The sequence below is a fragment of the Nesoenas mayeri genome (assembly GCF_963082525.1).
Source record: "Nesoenas mayeri genome assembly, chromosome: 5".
Classification (NCBI taxonomy): Eukaryota; Metazoa; Chordata; class Aves; order Columbiformes; family Columbidae; genus Nesoenas; species Nesoenas mayeri.
The window spans coordinates 40724091-40750997 of NC_137548.1; the positions used below are offsets into that span (position 1 = coordinate 40724091).

A 26907-nucleotide genomic window follows, 5' to 3' on the forward strand; every position below is an offset into this window, starting at 1 on the left:
AGAGTGACAATCGTCTAGAGAACATGATAAAGAAATCCTGGTTAAAACAAATATGTTGTCATGGACAAAGAGGCACATGCATTAAGCCAGTTTCTGAAGCGTAGACAGCCCTTCCCTATCTGGATTTTTTCAAGTCAAAAATGCCCTAGGCTGTTACCACTTCACTGGTCTTCAGGCATTTGACTTTAGGTTGCGTGATCACAAGTAGCACTGGGTCACTGTTTCCAGGGGGGACACTGTAAGAGGTAAAGGCAAAAGAGAAGGAAAAATTCTAGGCAGAGGGAAGACTGGGCAAAGTCAGGTCAGGTCTTTTCTCTCAGCTCATCTTACTAACAATGAAATCTTGTCCATTCTAATATACCCTAAGAGATAGTAATTACACTTCCTAACATTATGAAAGCATACTAAACTAGGAAGAGGTGATCAGTATCTTCAAGAGGAAAACCTAATTTCCTCTTCCTCTTCACTTCAGAGAAGCACAGTGGCTTGCCTTGGGGAAAGGAGGCAACTTTCAATCTTGCATGTTTTGAACAGAATAAAATTCCAGAGGTTCCCACAATCTAAAGTTACCTCTCATTACATCTCTAGAGCACCAGTGATTTTCTTCAATCGCCACTGCAGCTCCAGAAGCTGACACAATAGCTAACCACTGGCTTTTCTTCCCAAATATACAATCCCAATGCGAGTCAGACTAAGAGGCACTCCTGACAGCAGCAACAGCAGCTGAATACAGGAATAACAGAAAAATGTCCCTAACATGGTGAATATAGACACAGCTGGTGAACCATAGAAGATGTACCCAAATCTGCTGAGTCCTATACAATGAAATTAATTTAAGCTGAAATTTCAGGTTGCCATTTTAGAGGAATACAGGAGTATTTGTTTGTTTTAAACATTTATGAACTGAAATCAACAAAAGTATTTTCCTTTGTTTTGTTGGTTTTGTTTTGTTTGTTTTTTGTTTTGTTTTTAAACAACAAGGGAAACAGCTTGGAGAGGCCTTTTGGGGTACTTAGGATTGAAGGTTTTTTGGAAGAATAATGTCCCATTTGGGGCTTTGTATGAGACACCAGAGCACCCTGTGAACGCACAGGAACTGAGAAATGAATCTGAGTAAAAAAGGACTGTAAAACAAAGGAAAAGTTGACAAGCCTACTTTAATTGTCCAAGCTGAATGAAATGCAAAAGAATAAACAGAGCATAAACAGTGAAGAGTAAATTAGATTATTAGCAATTCCTCCAGCGTAATCAATCAAGCATTAATCACAAAACAATTAAACACATTGTTGAAAGAGGAAAAAGAACAAAATAACAGCGTTGCTTTAGGAAGAAACAGAACAGCTAAAGTGGCATGGGATGGCCTGCCCCAGATCACAAGGGTCTGCAACCAGCCCGCCAGGTGCTGTGCTATGCCGAGGCACACTGAGGGTTTGCTCAACTATTTTGACCCAGTGCCTAGCACAGGACCTACTCACACTAGTAAAAACAGGCAAAAACACTCAAAACAAGCAGAGCCATACCTGAGAGCCGGGGACTGGGAAAGAAAGCGAGAGGAAATGCTGAGGCTTTCAGTTCTTTCCAGACTCCTACATGAGCCACCTACAAATTTTGGTTAAAGGGGAGAGAAAAAGGGAGCAGTTTAGTTACAGAACAAACATTCTGACACATGCATTTTCTTATTATGGAGACTATCAAATGTCCCCCCATATCCAAGAGAATTTGTTTGAGCTAAAACCACAGAGAATGAAATTCTTTCATTGGCTTTGCCTCTTCTGTTCTACTTAGATTACTTTGCCCTAAACTGCTGCTCTCCCTAAGGGTATGCCTCCTCCTTTTTCTCTTCTCTTTGTGTCCTATCCTGCCTGTAGGACTGTGAGACACTGGCATCAAGCTGAAAACAAACCAATCAAAGAAACAAACAAAAAAAATTCGGACAACTCACATAGATATTGCTGCCTGCAACCATTATCAGTTCTAGAAAGATACGCTTTGTTCTGGAGTCAGTCGATAAAGACTAAACAGCTCCCTTGCCACTCTGATGTCTCCTCTTATTCTCTCCCTCCACCCAGCATTTCAGCCTTTTCTTTTCTTTTGTGACATTTGTTATGCCTTAATATACCACTAGAGGCCACTACATGTCCCCTATGGGGGGGTGGTGGCGGTGAACACACAGTTAATATCTTAATGTACAACAGGAAAGATTAGTCCGGGAACAAGAAGCGGCTCTTCAGGATTCCAGGGCCAATACTTAACCCACACTGACACAGATCCCACTCTCATGCACACAGACTGATGAAGTTCACAGATGTCACTGCTCTTTAGGCCTCTCTACATTGGTTCCCCATTTTTACCCCCTCATACACAGACCCCCACGAAAGCCTACCAGCCTGGTTTGATTTATACAGGGGAATCTGGAGTGATCTCACAACACCCTTCAGTGAACAGACAGCTGTTCCTTTTCCATCAGTGCTGCCCAGGGTCCCAAAATGCTGTTTGAGGAACTTCTCTTGATCAGGTATCTGGGGGATTTCTCCCTCCGGCATGCTAGTACCCATGTCCTCCTCTCCTTCCTCTCCCTCCAAGTCTGAGATGCCATCCACACTTAGAGGCTCGGTGCTTTCAGAATCTGTGAAAAGGAAAAAAAAAACACAAACAAAAACAAAAACCCAATGTTGTAATAGCATAATAACAGTAACATTAGTCAGGTTAAAAAAAAAAGATACTCAACAAATATACTAAATTGAACCTAGAATGTTAAAGCAGAAGTCAGTCAGCATTAAATGTAATTCTCTAATCAAATATATCCCACAAACAGCACAGCCTATGGGATAATCAGTCCTAAACCTGCCTCCTCACATAGCAAGGTACAAGAATGCCACAGGTGCACAAGGAAAATGCACTTTAACCAACTCCTCCTCCTACAGTGGCTTCACTGAAGTGCCTGTACAAACGTGCCAGTGTCTTTACAGCAATACCAGCAAGACTAATAGAGCAACCTCAGTTCAGCTCATGAAGAGGACAAAGATCAGGATAGCAACTGATACACATGGCACAGAACAATCCCGCCAAGTTCCTGCCACGTTCCACATCACATATATTTATAATGTCTTTGCATCTTACCTTCATTCGGTTGGTCTGGGCTGGACAGACGACTGCTGCTGTAATCTACAGAGCAGGCACTGTCAGGACTGTGTTTGTCTGGGCATCCATTACTGTGATAACCTCTACTGAGCTTCCCATGGGACAACGCTTTTACCTGGAACTCACTACAAGAGAGACAGGAAAGATACAGCACTAGAAGATATATTTGGTTTACATGTAAAGCAGCACGTATAACTTTAATAAGGCCTTACCTGTGTTAGTAACACCTTTGATTACAAAAACAAGGCTTTAAAGAGAAAAATATGTCGATTTCTCTCATCATTATACAGTATATGTTTTGCATTTCATTAAGCTTGGACAGTGAAGTCTCAAGGGGACTGTTTGACCGTCAGTTTCCCATGATCACCAGGCTCCAGCACAGCCCTGCCCTGCCTTGATTGCCAGCACTGGTGAGGAACAAATGCAGAGATCTATGTAAGGAAAAGGGACTAAAACCAGGCCTATACCTGCAAAACAGGAACTTCCGTATGCCACAGATTTGAGATCTAATATAGTATTTTTTCCATGTTTATGACCTGCTTCTTTGGGCAACTTCTGTGTTGCAAGGTAGAGAAGATTCTGGGTTTGAGCAAGCCTAATTTACTGAAGAACATCATATAAAAATACAATATTGTGGGACAGGGTTCCCAATTCCTGTGGTGATTTCCCGAGTCTTATTTTGTCAAATGACATCAATACTATTCTTTTGGCTGGTGCCTGAGGACTTCAGTTTTCCACTTTATGAAATTCTTTGCTTTCAGCTGTACTCCAATTCAAGGCAGGATGCTAAAGTCACTCATTGGAACTGAACAGCAGTTACCTCTGGCAGCTTGCAAACTGCATACTTTGAGATGTGTCCAGTCTGTATTCAACATCACACCAGACAGCCTCCCTTTCTTATATGACAGAGCAGCACATGGGTCTGCTCTGTCCAAATGTTATTATAATAAAAATGTAAATAAAGAGAAACTGGGAGAAACCTAGCAGCTTCAACTGCAAAATCTTGGCATGTGCTCTTGGATAAAAGCCTGTCTAAAGCTATCAGCCCACTCTTTATAACAGAGCAGGAGCAGACAGGGGAAATTAAACAGCTATTAACATCAGGTTAGGAGGGGAAGGGAAGAATAAAATTCAGGGAAGGAAAAAAAAAAGGAGCACAGAATGCAACAGAAAATTAAGTGAGGTAAAACCAAACAAGATGAAACAGCAGAGGAAGAAAAAACATCTCCACTGTCTACAGTGTCCTTTTCAATTCCAGCTATGTTATGCAAGCCATTCTATTTCCCACAATGGGGTCACCACATACTATGTTTGTTAAATTCTTGCCAAATTAGGTTTGAAATTGTCACAAATAATAGCGTCCTGTCATTTCTCCTGGGCAGACATTTCACTGCTACATATAAATCACTGTTGGGTGGTTTTCCAGCTTCCAAGTTTTCCTTTGTTTCTTTCAATCCAGATAAGGGAGAAAGCAAAAAGGCTACTCTGAAGTTGTTTATTCAACAAAAAACCCTGGAGGAGGCTGCTAATGTGCAGTTTCCTCCAAGGAAAGATTATTTTAATGATGCCTTCTTAGTTGCAGATTCCTTTAGCATCAGGCTGGCATAAAACTCTCAACTAAGCATGCCTGCCATCAATCAGGCAGTAAGTCAACTCAGATGAGTTACCATACAAGCTGCAAGCAAACTAAACCAGAAACATTTAAGCCGTGCACAGCAGAGAGCATATTTTTAACCTGCTAGGGTCTGTGGGATGGATTTCATCTTGCTCAGGGTAGATTACACACTCCTCACTCTCAGAAGGTTCCAGTTCCTGAGAGAAAATCCCCTCTTCACAAGACACAAGCCGAATCACTTGAGGTCGCACACAAGACCTGTTATCTTGGGAAGGTAACGAGCTGCCAACCTGTTTTTTAAAAAATAAATAAAAAATTAAAATTAAAAAAAGAGAGAGCGATAATATCAGATATTGTCAGTGTTTTACTTCAAGCCAGCACGTGCTGTGCAGAGCTATAAAGTATGCATTGCAGAACGGAACACAATCCAAAATCTGAGATCAGAAAACACAGCACTCCTATATCTTTCCTGTTCCTTATCTACTAGACTTGACAGACTACAGCTACAGTTTCCTACCTTGTTTCCTATTTGCAATCTCAAAAAATTCTCTGGTAAAGTAATGGATTCCCTATCCCGCTTTGACCACACAACAGAAGTGTAAGCCACATGGCAGCGGGTTCTTCCATTACCTTTTACAGACTCATCAGACATAGTTCATAGAAATCTGTGGGTCACAGCTGAAAAAAACTGCACACAGCGAGTCTAATCCTGTCTTCAGTCATGCTGTTAATAAAGGTAGGAAAAACTCTAATGAAGTTAGATAGCAGGTCAGACTGCTACTGGAAAACAGTCATTAGCCTTGAGGCATAAGCATGCATTACTTGCTGTGACCCATCGATACTGAGATCTTGAATATATTTTACAGAGAACTTAATGATCTAGCACAGGCAACAACTGAGGGTGTCATATGAGCCACATTTCAGTGACTACTGAAGTCAAGAAACTGCACCCCAGCAGAGTGAGCTAACTGGTAATCAAGTACACAGCTCTCATTCCAAGATCAACTTCTCAGCTTGTTTTTGCCATAAATAATCAAAGAGCTAAAAGAAAATATGAGGCCTTCCTCTGTCATTGGAACGAAACCTTGATCCCATATGAGTTCTGCTACAAGATGGCAGACAAGCCAGAGTCACACATCACAGGAGTACTAGCTAAAAAAAGTTACCTAAACAGGTTTCTCAGAAGGCATTTAAAGCCACCTCTAAAGAAGTAGAGAGTGGCATCAGGTAGTAATAACTATACGTAATAATAAATAGAGGCAGGGCAGATACACACAGAGTAGATTCATCTCCTAGAGCAGGAATGCCCTTACTTTGTTGATGTGCACAGGAAGATCTGCCTGTTCTTCTCTGTCATCCCCATTGCTGTTCTGAGACAGTGAGTCTCGACTCGGAGAACGGGAAACAGAGAAAGACTCCAACTGACGCAAGTCAAGCATGGATTTTACAGTCATTTCTATGTTGCTGGTTGGCTGGGACCAGCGCCCACGTTGCCGGGGCATCTTGCTCATTGGTGCCTCTGAGTGCTGGATCGCTGCTATCTCTTTGGCCTGAAGAAAATTGAAAGAAAGACAGTCTTAGAGACTGAGTTCTGCTGATAGAAAAAGAGGAGAGAAAACAAAAGACCCATAGAAAACCACAATTGTATCCATCTCCATAAAAACCCTAAAGCTGTCAGTGATACAGATTAATATTCCTCCCTTAATCATAAAGATGTCAAGTAAAGTTGATACTTTTGTTGCTGCTTCTTGTATAAGTGGACATTTAGAGGCCTCGCTCAGATCCAAGTATATGATCAGTTTCAGCACTATGTGACATTCAGGGCAGAAATGAAGGAGCAAAAGCATGACATCAAATGGAAAGATACTGATGTAAAAATCCCAAGTGAAACTGTCTCTTTACTAGGCTGTATTTTGCCATCCTCAAATTGTTTTTCAGAGAGGCTTCTCAATGGTTTGCCACCACAGTTGCACCTTTCCCACCAGTGAGAACAAAGTTATAATCTCCACAGGAACTTCTTTTCAAGTTTCCCTATGACAAGAAGTACAGTTTGAAGGTTTAGCAACTCACCCTCCTCATTTCCCAGTGGGAAAGGCTTCTTGAGAGTGTAAGGTCTGGATCTGGAAAAGGAAAAAAGATATATACCTAGTTGACCTCCTTGGCCAGCAGCCCACCTTCTCAAAGCCCTCTTACCACATCTTTCCTCAAAGGCAGCATGCCTACACCTCTTGAACCAGCAGACCGCTGCCAACACATGCTTTCCCACAGACTACCAACCCATTGTATTGAAATGTTAATGGAGACGTACTGCTTTAAATAAGATTTTCACTGACTTGGCAGACCCACTGCAGAACACTTGCCGCAGTGCAGTGGCCCACCAAAGGCTTGGGAAAAGCCCCTGCTCCAATACACTGTAGCATCTGTGGTAAAAAATATCTCAAATTAGTAATGGTAATCTCTAAGTTTTACCAGACATCTCTAGAATCCTCCATGAGATCTCTTTTGGCTTCTGTGGACTTCTAATAGCTTGTAGACCTAAGCTCAAGACATTAATTCAAAACTTGTTTGGCCAGCTGGAACTAGAAGAAATTTGACAATTTAACAACTGAATTTCTAATCACAGAACTCTGAAATGTACCCCGCTTCAGACACCAGAATGGGCAACCCCACATTAGCCATTGGCTTTGATCCCTCTGTTTCTGTCTTGGTCTTTCTGCCCATATCTTGTCATCCCTAAGCCAGCAACTCTCATCGTCTCCCCACTTCACGTTCATTGCCATTTTTCTTCATCTCTGCCCATGGCCGTCTCCCATTTATACCTGAGTCTCTCTCCGTGTTGCAGGTGGATTGAATACGGAAAGACTGCAGCCCACGTAATTCATCTTCATCATTTCCTTCATCTTCACCATCCTTGTCGCTGTCTGATGAAAGTGCAGGCACAGAAGACAGGGCAGAGATAGACTCATGCCTGAAAGGCAGGAATTGGAAGGAGTATTATGGTCTGTCTCAAGAACTGCCCACCATTTCAACCCCTACACCAAGCAGTTCTCCACCTTATCTCCATTCACACTCAGCATGTGCTCAACTCTCCCAAACAGCCCTTCCTCTAGCAAAAGCCATCTCTGAGAAACAGGGCAAGTTCAACCCTGCACAGAGGTGTGCAGAGTGTCCCACAGCAATCGTCTCAAATGTGTGGAAGGATGACAGAAATCAGAATAGAAGTAAATGAGTCTGAGAAAGTCAAGTGGAATGAAACTTGGCCTTCCATTTCAGACTGTCAATTCATATGGTCAAGATCGTACGGCATATTTGAAAGGCAAATATTTTTCCCACCTTTAAGCATTTCCTCTCTGGAACTGTTTTACACATCAAAAATGTCACAGAGATACTGCCTGTTTGACAGCAACTGGCTATATGGCAAATTATCACATAAGAGACAGGTTCACATCAAGGATTGCACCACACAGAACCTGCAGGCACAGCCCACTCACCATCAGAGCACTGTGCTGCCTTTTTTAGCCTTCAGCCGCCAGGAAAAATGTAAAACCTATTTGAGGCAGATCTTTAATCAAAGTAGATCAGACAGGTGTTCCCACACAGACCTTAGAGGCACTCCCAGCATATAATTCCCCAATGCTAATCAAAGACACTTACTAACATCAAACTCTGTCTTCCCTCTTTCTTCCCCTTCTTACCCCCTCACCCCTTCAGTCAACAGAACCAAATGAATTAACTCCCTTTGGACAATAATTGAACAAATGAGGAATCTCTAACAAACACTTTTGAGTAGTTCCCACACCATAGCCTTGAGCTAGAGTGCCAAACTCATCGTTAGTGACATTTATAGGATATCACTGGTGGGTGCTGAGTGCCAAGCATTATTCATTAAATAAAAATAGCTCATCCATAGCTCATCCATCAAACACAGCCTGGCCAGGAACCAACTTCTCCTGCAGCTGACAGATAGCAAGCAGTATTCAAATGTGGTAAGAAGTAGTTAAGGTATCTTAATATTTTCTCTTTCCATATAGTGGCAGAACATTAATTTCCATTCCGTCAGGGGTGGCTGAGCAATAACTACCCAACCATTTCAGATGAGCTTGGAGGTCTTCTGGCAGAAAGAAGAGTGAAACTGGCTGTAGTCTGCAGAGTCCTCCAGTGAAAGAGTTTCATGTTGGCTCATCTACTTATGACATTTGTCAGTCTCTTCCTCTTTTCTGCTGTCCATCTTGTCACTCTCAGGTCCTTGAGCCTAAGCAGGAGAATCCCAACAAAGTTCAAGCACCACAGTATGTTTGATGTTATGTACGTTTCATCCTATGAGGTATATTACATTAATTTACAGTAGGCCATATTAACTTTGTACTGGTAACTTTGACAGCATACTTTTTGCTTGTATTCATTATGGTTGTTTGAGGAGTTTATTAAGGAAGAAGGGTTGGATTATTAAACATTTTAACATCTAACCGGCTGAATACCTCACTATGATGAGGTGATAAGGCAAGGTTAAGTGTTCAGTAAACTCCTGAATGTACTGTCATAGATGTAAATGGAGAAGGGAGGTTTGCTGTCAGTGTGGTTTATGTTACAAATAGAAAGATGGCTTTCTAGCTGTCAGATGGTGACTGACAAAATTAGCAAGGAAAAAAAGAGTATGTTCCAATACCCTCAAAGGAGCTGAGTAAAAGAGTGCAAAACATATTTTGGAAGTTGGATGGATGTTTTTTCATACGTCACAGGAAGTGCCAAAAAACTTATGAAGTCACACGTCTGATACAAGTGTAAGGTTATCTTGCATTATCGCAGCAAAAACCCATGCCCCGCTTCCACATCCTCCTTTACATAACTCAAATATGCTTTTCAAACGCAGCCCTCTGACCTGATGGGAGATAACTGAATGGGGTTTTCAAAAGGATCTTGGGCCCCTTGACTTGAAACTGAGATGCTTATGAAAATGAAACCTCATTTCACAATGTCTTGAGTGTTTTAGCTGTTCTTCTTGCCCAAGTCAATCCCTCAATTCAGGGTTTACTACTTTCTCCTTTTCCTGCCTGCCTCCGTGCACTTTGGATTTTATTCCAAACCCCTCTGTTGCTCACATCTCTCCAACACTCTTCCTCAGTTCTTGTTCCTGCTTAGATGGTCAGAGCAATGTAGGGTGAAGTTTCAAGCATGGAAGCTGCTTCCAAATAAACACCACACAACAGCATTCTGAAAGCGAAGGAACAAGACTTCTCAGTTTTGCTGAATTCCTGCTAAGAGTACATACAGCCAAACCTCAGCAAAGCAGCATTATACCAGAATGAATGTTTCAGAGTAGCTATTCCAGAATAGCATGTACAGACATGCCCAGTTCTCATGATACAAGTGACTCAGAGCAAAGATTTTAATTGTCATTTCTCATATTCTTCCTTTGCTGAGGAATATGTCCCACACCTGGGTCTTGCTCTGCACGGATGGGGAGAGTCTGTTGCACTTCAGCTTCCAGTTTCTGAAGGGTCTGCCAGTACAGGGCCAATGGCAGGGAAGGACCTTCAGTTAGAAAATCTTCAGGACACATATATAGACTCTAAAAACAGTGCCATGTGTCTTTATGGCATTCTAGTTTTAAGACGTCTGATATTAGGTACTCTGTATTCTTCTGCATGTCCTTAGTTCAGACCTTCTTTCTTTTCTTAAAACAAAACAGGCAAGGATGGCAACTATCCATCTGAAGAGGTATGTTGTCAGCATTGCCACTCCGATCTTGTGCTACTTAAATCCTCAGGGGCCTATTTATGAAACTGTAACATCCTATGTGGTAGGGATCGCTAACAGATTGCCTCCCCCCAGCTCCTCAAATGCCTAAGGGTTTTAAAAAGAAAGTTACCCTACTTTTCCTTACAGAAGAATCACAGTGCTGCTGACTTCAGAGTTTCCCTGGTGTTATAACTGCAGGAGTTCAGCACAGGCTCAGGCATCACTTCTGACCTAGCATCAAAAGCCTGCCCCATTCTGAGCCCTGACAGCTGCACAGCTTTCCTGGACTGGACCAAAGCTTCACTGAGAATTTGATAACAAGTTATCCTTTCCAAATATATCTGAGGGTACACAGTACTTCTTCGGCACACATATATTAGTTTTAGACAATTTAATTTGGATAACATTTCTATCTCCTGCTATTTATACTAGAGCTTCAATGGAACTTACAGAAAAAGAGACTTTCAAAATTAAAAAATATAAATGCTCAGCTAAAACATGATTATAAGCCCTGCAAACATTCCACAGTAAAATTAATTTAAAACTTCCCTTCCAAAATTTTGAGACAAGCTTTTCTAAACAATAAATGCATACTTGGATCAAAATCAAAACTATTAAAAGACCTTTACATAGTTCCTTCTCTGCAAATATAAATGCCTCAAAACCAAAATGTACCAGAAATATCGGCTGAGTACAAGTTCTGTTATCCCAAACAATCAAAGCTCCTCATGTTCGTGATCTGTGATCACTGCAACCAGAGGCAGAACCAAAAGGCTCTCAGGTGCACTATGGTGAACTGTGAGTCATATAGATCTGATCAGATCAGTTACAAAACAACCCAATGTCCCATAAAGGTGAGTCACAGAAATCCTTCAGAGGAGAAACTTCAATCTCTCTAGAAGTTTTTGGAGGGTCTGATAACACTGGGACTCCAGTTTGGAGAGAAGGTTGAACAGGGAAAGGTTATCATAGAGATTTACAAAACCATGGGGACTACAGACAGCTGGATGCAGAAATACAGCACACCAAACTAATAATAATCTCAAACAGTGAGTTTTCAATGAAACTAGAAGGAGTGTTGTTTAATACAGACCAAAAAAACCCTTCGCACAGACAGCAGTGAACTCCTGGAACTTGTCACCATAGGAGGCTGGAGAGGCAGACAATATTACAAAGTTCAAAATTATTTATACAAATTCAGTGAACAGGGTTCATGACCAAACACTCAAGGGACCAGGCAGAGATGTACCTCCTAACATATCCGATACAACAATTGAGCATGAGGCAAACAGACTGCAGAGGCCATATAGCAAGGCTCACACAGTGTCCCACCAAATAGCATCTTGCATTGCCACTGTCACAGGCAGAAAACTGAGCTTCATGGAGCACTGGTTTGACCAAGAATGGCATTTTTACACACCAGATGTTTTTCATCTGGGCCAATCCCTGCCCTGCTAGTCACACCTGTTTAGAGACAACACCATCACAAATTGGAAATCTTCATCTCCCCACTGCCTCCTCAGTTCAGTTTTGTTTTCGCAATATTACTTAGATTATTTATCTCATCATACATTCATGCTGTGAAACTAGGAGAATGCATTACTACCCACACAACATTCTATCAATACCATTCTAGAGAGTATATCATAGAACAAACAACATATCATCAGGCAGGGACCCTTCTTATACTACCGTGAGTCCTTTTGAGATAACAGTTTTAAACCACAAGTTGCAAGCCCAGTCTCCACTGCAACCAACACAGACAGACTTTGAAAACACAACCAGAAAAGGCACAGGGCATCTAGAAAACCAATCTTACTCAAGTTCATTAGTTTTTCTTCTCCCACCTCAGTAATGCTGGTCCAATAGGCTCTTGCTCCATGTTCAGTCCCAATCCAAAATGCTCTGGAGTTATGGCTTTACTGATCTCCAGTGACCACAGCGGTCGACCAAAACTGAAAACAAGCTTTCAAAGCTGACCAAACAAGTAGATTCCAGGCTTGCAAAGAGGTTACCAAACAAGTTTAATAAAGTGCCGGGCTTGGCACGGCACTAACACCGCCCTTCAGCAAGCGTCTGTGACGGAAACAAGTATCACCTCATGCGGAAGAGGACTGGGATTATCTGTCACAGGCTGAGCCCCGGTAGGGTAAGGCTGCAGCTGCTGGAATATGGAGAGTCTGCTATAAAAAGCACATTACTTGACAACTCCAGAATTTTGGCTAGGAAAAAGACTTCCTGAGTTCTCCCATCATTGTTACCAAAAGCACTTACTAGACAAGACTCGTTTCAAGAATAAGCAGATCAAGATTTTCCCAAATTTAACTATGTAGACAGACTTGTTTCAACATTGCTTGCTCCCAAAGGGAGTGGGAAGGTCCCTGTGATACTCTGACAAGCAGCATGGTAAGTCCTCCAATGCACTGGCACTTTTATATCCAGAACTCAATATGTAGTCACGCAGAAGAGAAAAATTGTGGGACATAGCATCAAAAAATCTTTGTTCATAATTTTTTTTTCCCTGCTTTGATCCCATATCAGCTCAGTCAGGACACTCTCCTGCATTGCTTACAGTCAAATTAGTCTCAGCTACGTATTGACTACAGAGAAACCAAATACATTACACTAATAATCCATAATCCCCCGTCACTCTTATTGTGTTTAAAAATGGGGTCTGTGTTTAAGCACCACTTTTTAAAGAAAGGTCACCAGATAAATTTAGACCTATTCAGTTTGTAGGCTGTGGTAGTTTGTTTTTAGATACATTGTTTACCGAGGAAAAAATAATAACGTGATTTAGCTGCCAAGAACTTTTCCCATGGAAATTATTTTTATATTTATTATTTACATTATAATTATTTTTAGGTGACCTTTTTCAAAGCCTCTAGAAAATAGCTAGCAAAGAAACAGTACAACTGTAAGGACTCTTTCCAAATTATGATCAAAACGGCAAACTCATATAGCTCACAGGCATACGTTGGTACTGACACCACAGAAAACAGCCTTTAAATTGCTGTCAGCCTAGGTCCAGAGAACTTTATTCATGAAGTAGTAAGGCTTCCCTCGTGGGATGCTGTGTACCAGCCTCAGTATTGATAGTTAAACTGCTCATTAAAGTTTCTGACCACATCATTAAACTAAATTAAGACACAAGGGGCATTGCATGCACATTGCAATCAGTGAAGCAACACTAAGTACATCAATCTGGAAGACCACAGTCAGACTTCTACATCCAAAGAAGACAGGCACAAAAACCATGGCAAATCCAACAGAACAGTAAGAGAACTTTTGGAAGACACTACCAGTGAAGACAGCAGAAACCCTACAGTCAAATCCCAATGCCACACTTTCCACATTAAACCCTACAAAGCCAGCGACCTCTTCTCAGTCTACTCAGCTCACCTCATGAGTCCAGCTGTCTTGTGCAGTGGAGACTTCTCTGCCTGCTTCCCTCGCTGCTTCATGTCAGACAGTCGCTGCCGCATGTTGATGGTCATCTCTGAGCTCAGACGCCAGATGAAGATACAGCTAAAACAGGGAAAGGTGAGGCTGGAGTCAAGTTTCAGTTCAGTTTATTTATAGTATCAGTTCCCACTGCAGAGGCAAACAAAAGCCCTTCTGTCTGTGGCAAGGAGAGACACACAGAAACAGTTTCACAGAAACTCAATCCCATCACAAGCTCCACGACAAAAAGGTAAAACCTGCCTGGCAAAGACCGCCTGTGGGTGAGAGCAACTGTAGAGGTATTTGGCATTTGACCAGCTGCTGAAGAACATGCCATAACAAGTTCCTCCATGGTCAGCAAGATAAATGGAGCCTACAGATATTCTTTGCATCCTCTAACAGCGGCTCAGCTGCAGCCTCTGATGGCAACAACTCCCACCAGCAAGGCCTTCCCAATGCCCACCATCCCATGGAGTCTCCCAGGTGTAATAATGGTTAAGTTTATGTGGTAGTAGTTTTTGCAGTCAGAGTGTTTCTAATATTCTACTTGGACTCCCTCCAGAAGCCTTCTAAGGAATTTGATTCAATCTGGTCAATGGATTCAATAACATTTAAGAGGGAAGCAAACAATGTGATCTCATTGGTCTCATTTTCTTCAGAAATCTGGCTTAAAACTTAATTAAAAAAAAAAAAAACTACAAAGAACTTCCTCATCACATTAGAGAATATTGTATCTCATCTTCAGCTACTAGAAAGTAAAATGACCAGGACTTTCCTTGAAATTTAACCTCAGAGCTAACTAATTATTTCCATCTCATCCATCTTTCCTGTCTAGCTGGGTATACCTACAGTGATGTAGAAACACAGGTGGTGCTTCTACTATCATTTACAAAATCCTGCACACTACATTGGAATCCAAAGAAGATTTAACAGAGTTTTTCAAGACTCATCAGTGCCACCATACTCATGGGTAAAACCAATTCACCACAGAGTTTTCAATGAGGTGCTTTCCCATTGTGCTGGTTTGACTGAAAATGGGTTAATTTTCTTCGTGCAGGTAAAAACCTTTCTTTTTCATAGCTAGCACGCTCATAATTTGGAGTTAGTTTGAGAAGAAGTAGTAACACCCCCACAGAGTTAATGTTTCTAACTGCTCTGGTCTGAGAGCTAAGAACATTCTGAGCACTCTGCCTACAGGTGCGAAGCATCAAGGAACAGAAGCAAGGACAGGGCAGAGCTTGACTGACATCCAGACTGATCAATAAGAGCATTCCATCCCATTAGCCTCATGCTAATTATTTAAGGAGAGTCAGGACCTTCCAGCTCTCCTCCTTTCTCTCTGTCGTTTCTGTCTCTCTGGGGCATTTCAGTTGGGATGTTTAGTCTGGCCTGTTTCCATTTTGCAAAGGTCTCTGGGCTTTTTTGCCTTTTTCCTCTCTTTTCTCTCTTTGGATCGGCTGTTGAGGACCGGGGTATGACTTCCTGGGGCTGGCTGCTTAGTGTAGACAGAGATCATGGGGAATTGCCTTGAGTATCTTTTATTTGTATTTTATACATTCATTTACTAGTAGTGTATTTGTATTTTGTTATTTTATTAAACTGTGTTTATCACAATCCAAATTTCTCCCTTCGCTTTTGATTCTGTCCCCTACTTGGGGGGGGAGGTGAGTGAGTGGCTATCATGGCTGTATTACTAGCTTCGGTTAAACCATGACACCCATTTTCCTTGCCAGTATGTGAAAACTCTTTTGGTCCGCCATTTTGAACAAAGGCCATGAACTTTGGTCTCCTATACCTGAGGCAAATGCCGAAAGCACCAGGATCCTGAATACCTGCATCTTTTCCATTTTCTTCCTCCCATGAGAAGACATTTGAAAAGGTTTTATTTCTATGCCACCAGAAAAGAAAACAGAACCCCCCCTTTTCAGTCTGTGGAGATATTAACAAAAAACTAAAAATTCCCTTCTTGCCCCCAATGCCATTCCCTTTGTGACAAAGCCCAGGAGCGTCACTCCCAGCTACTGAAGTCACACACAGACGCTTCCCATCAACAGCGAACACGCTGTCACTCTCCTGCCCCAGCTTTTCAGCCAGGAAAGTGGTGAGGCACTGCATTTGGGGACAGCCAGCTGCTTCCCGTCAAGCAGCAGCTCTCTCAAATGTAACAGCAACCACAAGCTGCTGCTGAGAAAACACTGAAAAAAAGGAAATAAAATTCAGAAAGCAAATCTGGTTTGTTCACTTATCCCACCCCCACAGCTATCAAACCAAGAGATAAGCAGCAAACAGTACGAACCTGTAAATACACTAACATGCAACATAAAGCTCTATAAAGGCATGCTCCCACCTACCCCTTTTGCTGCTTTTTTCCTTGCAGTGTTTTTCTCCCAGCCCTTGTGCCCTTTTCCATCTCCATTTCTCTTTATATTCTCAGTTTTATTCTTTGCATGTGCTGCTGTGCGTGAGCAGATGATTTTCCCTGTTCTCCTTTGAAAAACATGCTTTCTACTCTCCCTAGAGCAAAGTTCTTCATGAATCCCTTCCTCACTTCTCATCCACCTCCCTCTCCATGTAGTGAAGAAAATGACTCTTTTGCTTACAGAAACAAGAGAACACTGTAATAAATCACAAGGACCACTGAGGACCTAAAACCATTCATGTTTCTGGAATTTCTCAGAAATGAACAACAAAAGGACTCCTTTTCTGCAACGCTTCCCTTAATTTGTTTATACACATGAAAGGTAAAGAAAGAGGAAAACCAAATTATTTACTTTTTACTGAAAGACAGAAATAACCAACTGATACAACTTAAGGTGATATATTGTATGTTCCATAACAGCTCACCCTCTAAAACTCTTTCCATTTCCATTGTGGTTTATTAATTGAAAGAGAGAATCTGGGTTGCTCTGGCCTTGAAATAGCACTCCAGGAACCATCTTTCTCAAAGGAAAAACTTTATTCAGTTCAGCTGATTTAAGCATTCACGGATTCCAGAAGCAGTGGGCCCACTCACCTCTACAATCATCACACTAGGCATCTTTCTCCTTTTCCCCTTGGGCTCAGCCTGGTGATTACTTAAGCTTTTGGTGAGCTTATTCAGCTCACTAAATCAGCAGAAAACTCAGCTGGGGCAGGTGCTGATGTTGTGACCTGAATCAGCTTAATGAGGGGTCAACTGTACCACAGCTGAGTTAGATGAGTGGGGAAGAACAGACCATACGGACAGGAGCAAAGAGCGGGGACAGGCTTGTCCCTTTTGTTGCTAGACTGGCTCATTCACCTGGTGAAACCTCACCAACACGAGTACTACAAGACAACGTTTTGGGACCACGGGTCAGAACATCACAAGATACATTACATTACAGACCTGAGGACTGGTAAGGAAACAGGCCACATTCCTGCCTCCTTTCCAGCAGGGAATAGTCCCTAAACTCAGAAAACCACAAGGGAAGCACTTCACACGGGAGCCTCATTCCATGGAAGGATAATATAAGCTCTGTGAGCTTTGGCAACAGCACACATTTAGAATTTAGAAAGCTCTGATGTTTCTTTGGAATTAATAAAACATCCTTCATTACAAATTAAATTGTATCGTCCTTCAGGATACACTTTAAATCCAGTGTGAGATGGCACGACCTGATATCATAAACAAGCAAGCCCTTCTTACCTGTCACCAGAAACAGAAATTAGATGCTTGCAGTCATTACTGAACTTCATCCCAGTTACAATCTCTGTGTGAAATAAAGCACAAGGAAAAAAAAAAAAAAAAGGGTTTTCCTGAATTATTCCAATGGGCAGAAAAGATCATTAGTCAAATAGCCTATCTGTGCTCAGAAACTCAAATTCTGATTAAGGCCATCACACTTCACAGATCCATATGTCCCAGTTACCATAACCATTTAACAAAGAATCTAGGCTTGACATGGAAATGGTGTCCCACAGCAAAATAAGCATGAAGACTGATGTCTCTTTCTTGCCTATAACAGAATAAGCCCTCCATGGTAGGAGCTGAGGGTATATAATAACAAAACTTAATATATGCTGAAAAAACACAAACTTATAGGCTATTAGAAAAACTGTGTAAACAAATACATGGCCTGACCGGCATGTGTGTGCTTGTGTTTTGCAATGCAAAATGAGGTCTGAAAAAAACTGAAATTGCAATGAAATGAGCTATTACACTTCATCCAACCATAACCTATTCCAAAATGAAATGAGCTATTACACTTCATCCAACCATAACCTGTTCCAAAATACCCATTGGGTAACCTTTGTTTGGGAGGAACCTTGAGAAAGCTTTGGCTAGTATCAGGCCCTGCTATATAGTCATCAGCAGAAAAAAATGCATCTCCAAGAAGTTTACATGCCTTACCTGAATGCCCATACATGGTTGCAACACACTCGCCAGAATAGAAATCAAAGATGGAGAGGTTCTTGTCAGAACAACTGGTTGCAATATAAAGACCAGAGGGATCTGTTTGGACCTGGTTTAGGAGACAAGAGAAGTGCAAAGATCTGGTGAGAAAGTCCTTCAAACTGCATGAAAATGCTCCAGAATACCCAAGACAGTCATAGCCGAGAAAAGAATAAAATGCAAGTAGCTTCCACAGGACTCCAATTGAGTACCAGGCTATCCAGCACCCCAGGAAAAATCTCCAACCTGACTCAAGTGTTAAAACTATCTCCAAACCTAATCAGAGACTAAAGACATTAAATGCCTCCGTGACTGTGAAGGTACCACCACCACCAATGGACAAACTTCTACCTCTTTTTCCTACGCCCTCTAAACTACTGAGGCCTTACTGTCTTCTGTCTTAAGATCAAAATAAAACAAAACCCCCACATGCCAAAACAACCCCCTACCTATCCCCCCAAAAAAGTCAGAGCTGCCCAGTTGAGAGAAATATTAAAAGACTCCAATTTTGAGGAAAGAAACCAAAAAAGAACTCAACACTGCAGATAAATTGTCTTCTATAATGATGCTGTCAAATCTCCAGCATTTGCAACTCCCATTTTTGGGTTGGATTTGTGGTTTTTGTTTGTTCGTTTTTCATATACAGCCATTTGTTGCTTTATCTTTGATCCAATATTAATCTCCCTCCAAATGCCTCACTAGGTCTAAAGCAGCACTACACAGCAAATACAGCTACTGTCACCAAATGTCCTGCTTCATCCTTTGTAGAACTTCAAGGAACTGAGAGTTGAAAATATCTGTCTTTTGAGAGAGATATGGTATTTAAATAACGGTAATTTAATTGGTTATGTTTATTTTGTTGACATATTTTTTGCTTCACATGTCACTCTTTGGGTTCTACTTGCAATGTATATTACAATCTCAGAACAACATACCAAGAAAATTTAAATTCCAAAGACAACCATAATTCCCTGGTTACATAATTGTCCTAAAAATGAACAAAGCAAGATTAAAAATAATTGAGATTCCCTACTCGAGCTGCACATAAAAAAACCCACCACACATAAAGGATATTAAAAACAAAAATTCCAGCTCTCAGCAACATTTAATGGTTTGTGGTCTGAGAAAGATCTAATCAAGCACATGAGCTCACCAGCAATAAAGTGTAGCATCAATTTTTCATTTTCATTACTCTGGCTTTTAAAAATACTTGTAGGAATTATAATAGGCAAAGAGAAAGAGAACTTGTATTTCTCTGTAAAACACAACAGGTGACACTGAACAAAGCTGTTTGCTTTCCTCTCCCTTTTTACCCAGTTGTTTGTTTACACCCATCAATAATACTGCAGGTCTGTGCAGCTAAACAGATATATTTGTTTTAAAAAGTAGAAAAATTTTCAGTGAAAACAAATATGACGAAGAAGCTTGTTCAGTAACTGAACTTGAGAGATATTTTGATTGTATTAAGAGGTCTTCCCCCTTTAAAGACAAGAATGCAATTCTTCCACATCCCAGTGTGCTGGCATCACTCTTAATGCTGAATCTTGAATGCACGTGGTTTATCAGGGGAAGCCCAGGACAGTGGCAGAAGCTGGCAAGCTGCCCTACCCCAAGGCCTGGGTGCACTCAGCAGGTGGGAAACACAAACAGACTCTCTCTAAGCAGTACTGGGCTTTGTCCAGTACTCCAAAATCTGAAGAATATGAGATTTTATGGGCACATGTCATTTAATTTCGTCAACTCAAAGAATTTCACTTGTGCTCTGGCAACCACAAATTTCTCAAACACTAATCAACTGGCAGCTCCACCTTAAAAGTCCTAACAAAAATAGTCAAGAAAGCCAGGATGAGCTTTCTGGAACAGAAAGTAAAAGATTAACACAAATGGACTAAATAAGCCCTTGACAGATACTGGTGCAGTTCTGCTGGCTTTTACAGCATGGGTCCATGCCTCACTTCAAAAACAGGACACAGAGAGAACTTATAGATCAACTTCTGCATTCATTGACTCTTTTCCTGTTTTATCCTGATGGAACCCAAATACATTACCAGCCCTTAAGGACGGAGGTAGGAGGAAGCAGCAGCAGGATAGGTGACAAAATATGGAACAAGCCAAAAAAAATAAAGTTACTGTGTTCAGATTTGTATTTCAACTTCCTAGCCCTGAGCACCATTCAGAAAAGCTGGAAAAAAGGAAAAGGGAAGGAAGGAAGAAAGAAAACAACTTACTTTGATGAGGGTGCCATCTTCACCTTGGGATCCCTTGTAAAGCTTCTTCTGCTTCCCACTGCTGATGTTGAAAACCCTGAGGGAGATGACATAAGACACCATTTCTCATTTTGCCCAGGTACTGCTCCATGGCTCTTGTCACCACGATCCTTTTCTCCTTCTGCTCCTCATTCCACGTGAGAAACAGGGAACAAAGCCAAGCCACAGGAAGTGGAGAAATGACCTCTGTGAGCTATAACCACCGATCATTTAAATGGTTCAAGAAACAATCTTGTAGGTAACGTAGGGGTCCCAAGACTGGATGATACGATATCAAGCAGATTATCTGAATTAAAATTGAGGCTTGATTGTCAAGCTGATAATCAAAAACAAGTATAGCATCATGGCACTGAAGGAGAGGTTAAATGGGAGGGAGAAACCATTGCCACCATGCCTTGTAATAACAGTTATGTAGCAGGAACAGGCATTTGCATATATCCGCAGTTTTCTGTCAGTGAGGGAAAAGGCAAGAGAAGGCAAGTTCAACCTCACAGAGTGTGAGGTGAGGCTTCAAATCTGTCTGCAAATGCTGTGTAAATGAACCTAAGAGGAACAATGATGGGGATGGGGCCGCCTTGGCCAACTCACTTATGACTGCCAAAATATTTTCAAGACAAGCAGTAAACTAACCTGATGTTACGATCCTGGCATCCAATAGCTGCATATTTCCAGCTGGGGTCCACATCCATGTCATACAGAGTGGTCTTCCTAACAATGTGATGTGTTCGGGTAAACTGAACCCCTTCTCCTGTCTAAGCATGTGAGTAAAGACTGTGTCAAAATCAAGCAGTAAACCCATTATTAAAAGCTTCTAAATACAGATGAGTCCTCTCACACAACCAGCACAAACTAACCCTTTCCAATAACAAGGTCTGCTGGAAGCAGCTGGGACTGGAGGCACAATGAACTCCTCTCCAGCCCATACTCTTTCACCATTCCTCACATTAGCCCTGGCAGCGAAAGAAAAGCAGATATCCTAACAGTTCTGTACTTTGCATCTTGCTGAGAGAGGTCAGGCCAGGAGCAGCTGCATGCTCCACAGAACTAGTTCTCTGAACATAATCTCTTGCATTGAGTCAGTGGGAGACACTGAGGCTGAAACAGCAACAAGCTCAGACAGAAATTCTGATATGACTCTTTAAAGTAGCTCCTTTGTGGAGAGATTATTAAAAAAAAAGTGCTCAAAAAGCTGTAATAAGGTTACCTTCTGCGCAGTGCGGAAATAGATGCTCTTGTCAGCCCCACAGCTTATCATTCGTACTTTCCCATCATTGGCTGGAACAAAAACACAGGAGCTGATCAAAAGATATACACAAATACAAGGTGGAAGAAATGTTTCCATTTATTCCAGCATGTAGCCATCTGGTATCAGCTAAAGGAAGTAAATCATTACAGAAAATAGCTTTCCAAAGAAATGCTGAGGACTTCAATCAAGAGAGGTTTTATGAGTGGAGAGGATGGAGAGAACAAAAAAAAAAAAAACAAACGAGGGAAAAGAAGGCAAGTATTGTCAAATATCACCTTTGTTAGGACTGCAGCTGCAGAGGATGACAAAAAAAAGCAGCTGCAACTTCAGTCTGGCCTAACACAGTGTTTAAGCAGTTAATATTACTTTATAGACATAATGGGACAGCAGCAGTGCTCAAAACCAGGTGTGGAGGGAGGCCACGATTCTCTACCTGCAAACTTCACAGCAGTGATGGAAGAAGAATGTTCATCCAGGGTCTGCTGCAGGCTGTAATCCTTTCCAGCATCCAAGACATGAATCAATCTATCCCGACTGGCTGAGGCTAAGAGCTTTAAGCCTGTCAGAAAGTTAGAAAGAGTGCAAGACCATTACTAAAAAGTCATTTGCTCTTCCAGTCACTACTTTAAAACAGCTTCTCAAGTCATCTTAAGGACAAAACTTTACACTGTAACTAGCTGCAAGGATGGACAGAAAGAAATGCCCCTGGATTTCACACTATCATAACACACAGAACAAGTTTCAATCTCAACCTACAATATTCCAAGGAAAAGTATGAGAAATAAGCCTTTTTCAAAGTCCGGCTCTACTGGCCTGATACTACAAGCCTGAGCTGAAATGCAGGAGCAGGTCACCACTGAAAGTTCTGACATAACATGACTAGACATTCTGACTTCCTCAATGCCACATTCATATACAAAATGAAAGAATCTCAATTGCATTTACCTGTGTCAGGCTTGGAGTACTCCAGACATAGGATCTCAGAGTCATGGGCTTCCACCTTCAGCATTTCCCTCAGAGACTGCAGCTCATATATCCTGGGACAAAACATGGCTGATGTCAGTATGTTTAATAAGATTAGCAAGAACTGGTTTTGATTCTCATGCCTGCCCAGCCCACAATCTGCACAAGAAGCTCCATGGGATTACCTGAGAGTGCCTATCCTGTCCCCCGAGGCCAGGTGCTCCCCGCTGGGACTCACGCAGACAGTGCGTATCCCCACCTTTGCATCCATCACTGGTGCATCAGCTTTGTCTGCACTTCCTCCTGAGTTGTAATCAGTGTCCAGAAGTACCTGAGTGTTGTCATCTACGTAGATGATTTTCATCAAGTCCTGGAGAAATGATATACCCAGAAACATTAACCAGTTACAAAACATTAAAGGGAAGCATCCACTTTAGAAACTGGGCTCCTGGCCAAGATATACATTTCATTGGCAGTAATGCTGGAACTTGTGGGATCTTTTAGCTAGAACATGCACTCAGCCCCTTCATACTATAGGGTGTAAGCTTCACAGCTGTCCCACTATCATCCTTTGCAAAAGATTCCCCTTCAAGCTAGAAACCAATAGCATCTCCTACACAATACACAAGCTCTGAGATTAGTGATTACAATGTAGTAGGGGACATTTCAGGAACTCGAAAGACTTCTAGGGATCATCCAAGTCAGCCCATGCCTTTTGAGAACTCTCTGACAGAAAAAGCAGGAGCTTTTTCCACCATGAGCAGATTGCTGAGAACAGGCAGGTAGGTCAGGGCTGCTGTGCCCATGGATCTTCCAACACAACTGCAAACAGAAGCACATGTCCCTAAGTAACCACTGTTCTGTATCAGTATCCTCCCTCTTACACAAACGAAATGTGAACTGTTTCTCATTCAAGTCTCCCAAACCTCTGCCTCATTCAATGCACCTTTTCCAAACGAATATTAAAGTGGTTACCTATTACAGAGATGGAGAAAAAGAGAAACAGCTGTCCTGAAGCATACAGCATGAGCCATTTTGGAAGAGACTAAGCTTGGCAAATCGTTGGGTGGTTTATAGAAAAAGCAATAGTCTCCAGGGCCATTTCAGACAACCTGTCTTTTCACCCAATACACCCTTCATGTTTCTTCAAGTTCATACATTCTACCAGATTTGTGCTCTGTTTACAGAGAAGTTTGTGTTGTCTTAGACATCCAAAGATGTTTGGGCTTTAACTGGGGAATACCTGTGCATGAGGAAGAGCAACCCCAAGGCACAGAGCTGATCAAAACCTGGGATCTTACATTGCTGAGGATGTTGCGGTGCAGGGCTGTGCCGTGAATATTGGAGCTCTCAGTGTTCCACAGACGAATGGTGTTGTCAGAGGAGCAAGTGATGAAGGAACCAGGGGGGAGGCATGACTGATTGTTGTCCTTCACCTCCGGATACATCTAAAGGCAGGTAAAATCAACTCCTGAATGAGATTGCCTGGCACCTCGTATCCTAGACACTAGTAGCAAGTTTCAAACCAAAATGAGATAAAAGGGCTGTCGTCTCTGTTTTGTACAGGTGAGAGCCAGCCAGTTCTCCTAATGAAAACATGTTTGTAGACCAGAACTTCATATTCACTTCAAAAAAATGCTCACTGAGCCTCCCTGAATGTAGAACATCTCCTTTAAGAAGCATGCAATGAGCCAGAATTCTTTGTTTTTAATAGTTCAAAGAGGGAACCTCAATAACCATGTAACAATGGCCATGCAACAACAACAACCTTGCACTGTTGTTTGCAACTTTAAACTACTACTGTCAATTTATAATCCAGAAAGAAAAGGTAAGATGCAATTAATAAATGATAGCAAAAAGAGTCATCAACCTCTTCCCACTTCCTTTCCACTTCCCCCTTTCCTGACCACTGTTGGACATATTTCAACATATTAACAACTACATTGTTTCCTACACCTCCTTTCCTTCCCTTCCCCGTGTCCCTTTGCAGGAAAGCTAACTAGACAGACTAGAAGACGGCAGCCACTTGAGAGGCTAATTCCAGATGTCCTGGTAAATAGGTTACAAAGGATCAGTTGAGGTCTTCTCACTTGTTTCATTCCTTTGACTTTGGAGCACCTGCTTACCTCAAACAATTTTTTTTGAGGTCAGCAGTAAACTCTTGTGCATTTTGTGAAAGAAGCCCCTGCACTCAGCTTCGTCCAGTTGTGCTCCTTCTCCCACCTCTCACCTTTTAATGGCAAGATTTTTTTTTCCAGTAACATGCTGCATCTAACATATTTGGTTAGGCACTGCAGTGCAGCCAAAGAACTGTCCCAAGCTTTAATTCAAGCCCTGTAGCAACCACACTAACCACAGGAGGAAATTTGAGTCAGTTCTTTCGCTCTGCAGTAAGAGTTTGCATTCAAATTTGGCAACTCTTCAGATGACTTCCTCAGCTGCCACTCACAATCCAACACTTGTGTCTGCAGACAACGTACCTCAATGTTCCATACGCAGGAAGAGTGGTACAAAGCGGAGTACACCTTGCCCACTTTCTTCGGGTCTTTGACATCCCACACATACAGGCTGTGGTCATTGTACACACAGGAAAGCCACTGGTTGGTGGGGTCAAAGGTCAAGGCAATTGTGTCCGGATACTTCGCATCGGCCATACCAGAGAAAAGACGACTGCACAAAGAGAGAACAGCAGCCTGGTTAACTTGCACTCTTGGAGTCAGAGCAAGGAGGTGAAGCATCAGAGCACCACAGGGCACTGGCGAGGTGAACAGTACACTGTGGCATCTACAGGTAGAGAAAGTAGCTGGCTGGGAAGATCTGTCTCTTGAACAACCAGAATCTCAAAAGAAGCCTGAAAGTCCCAAGGCAAAGGCCGTTCTCCTTGACATCCAACCCAGAGTCCCACCACAGACAGGGAATTAACCTTCCCTGAAGAAGGACCAGACAAGACACTTGATCATCACTGGAGATCATCATCAGTTACCCTGCACAACCAGGTGGTACAGTCTAAGTCAAATAAGTTCAAGACAAAGGGTAGGGAGGATCATCTTTTGGTGGGCACTATATTTTGTTTACTGACTGCAAGGACTGCCTGTGTGTGACCAAGCAGAAGAGAGCACATCAGCACAAGGGACAAAGGAATGATTCATTTCAGCATCCGCTTGCTTGATGTGCTCCCCTTCCACCCCCGCCCCACACACAGGCCAGCATGGTGTTGCTTGCAGCAGCTCATGAGATGAGGTACAGTCCTTTCTAGACAGGCAAGCTCCCTGATGCAGGCTTAAAACCAGAGGAATTCTGCAGAACAAGGAAACATCCCTTTCCCCAGGTTAAACAATGATCATGCCATGTGAACCCTCTATCTCCTCTACAGGACTCCTCTGTTAAGTCTTGCTGCTATGCACGCAAAGAAGGAGCTGCTCTCCTAACCTGAGGTAAACACAGCCATCCCTCAATGATGGTGATGGTATCAAATAAGATAATTATAGCCAGAGTGCCACAGTGTTCAGAGTAGGCAATTTAAAGGGACTGATGGAGATGCAGGGGTGAAGGCCAAGGCACATGTAGCACACCAGACAATCGGAGCTCTGCTTCTGCAAATGCAAAACTTTGAGGGCCTTAAGAGTACAGCCCAGATTCTATCCAAAAATCAAGTCATTGAGAGAGTTGTGGGCAGTTCATTGCGGGCAACTGGCATTCCACTGAGAGGCTCTGGTATGCATGCGAATATAAGAAGTTCTGTGTTTTCAAGCTTCTTTGGAAATAATTTAGGAAAAAAAAGAATTGTTAAGATTGTAATCAGCACTACAAATGCATGTTTAAGAATCACATAAATATTTCTGCTTGACAGATACATGAAAGCAACAGAGTATTTTTAAAGGGTCCACATATAAAATTGCTTGACTTAATCACCATCAGAAACAGATAACATTTTAAATTGAGAGAGTTCCTTTTACAGCTCCCTCACTGGAATATCACTATCTCCCACTGAAGGAGTATTATATATTCCATTGTCTGAACCTTTACCTCAAGTTCCCAAGAAAGCATGTTGAGACACAAAAGCAGAAGGAAAAAAAAA

At 42.0% G+C, this 26907-nt stretch overlaps 1 protein-coding gene across 1 annotated transcript in view; it reads right to left on the minus strand.

Moving 5' to 3' along the window:
* The window catches only part of MAPKBP1 (mitogen-activated protein kinase binding protein 1), a 97974-nt gene that overhangs the window by 5885 nt on the left and 65182 nt on the right, over positions 1 to 26907 (minus strand). The window contains 19 exon segments of the mRNA XM_080345260.1: positions 166 to 236; positions 1521 to 1599; positions 2432 to 2626; positions 3121 to 3266; positions 4877 to 5046; positions 6070 to 6306; positions 6827 to 6876; positions 7576 to 7724; positions 13898 to 14023; positions 17607 to 17670; positions 18312 to 18423; positions 20582 to 20657; positions 21251 to 21372; positions 21825 to 21895; positions 22300 to 22425; positions 22812 to 22903; positions 23015 to 23199; positions 24131 to 24277; positions 25310 to 25499. Of these exon segments, the coding sequence (XP_080201386.1) occupies positions 166 to 236; positions 1521 to 1599; positions 2432 to 2626; positions 3121 to 3266; positions 4877 to 5046; positions 6070 to 6306; positions 6827 to 6876; positions 7576 to 7724; positions 13898 to 14023; positions 17607 to 17670; positions 18312 to 18423; positions 20582 to 20657; positions 21251 to 21372; positions 21825 to 21895; positions 22300 to 22425; positions 22812 to 22903; positions 23015 to 23199; positions 24131 to 24277; positions 25310 to 25499 (2408 nt within the window).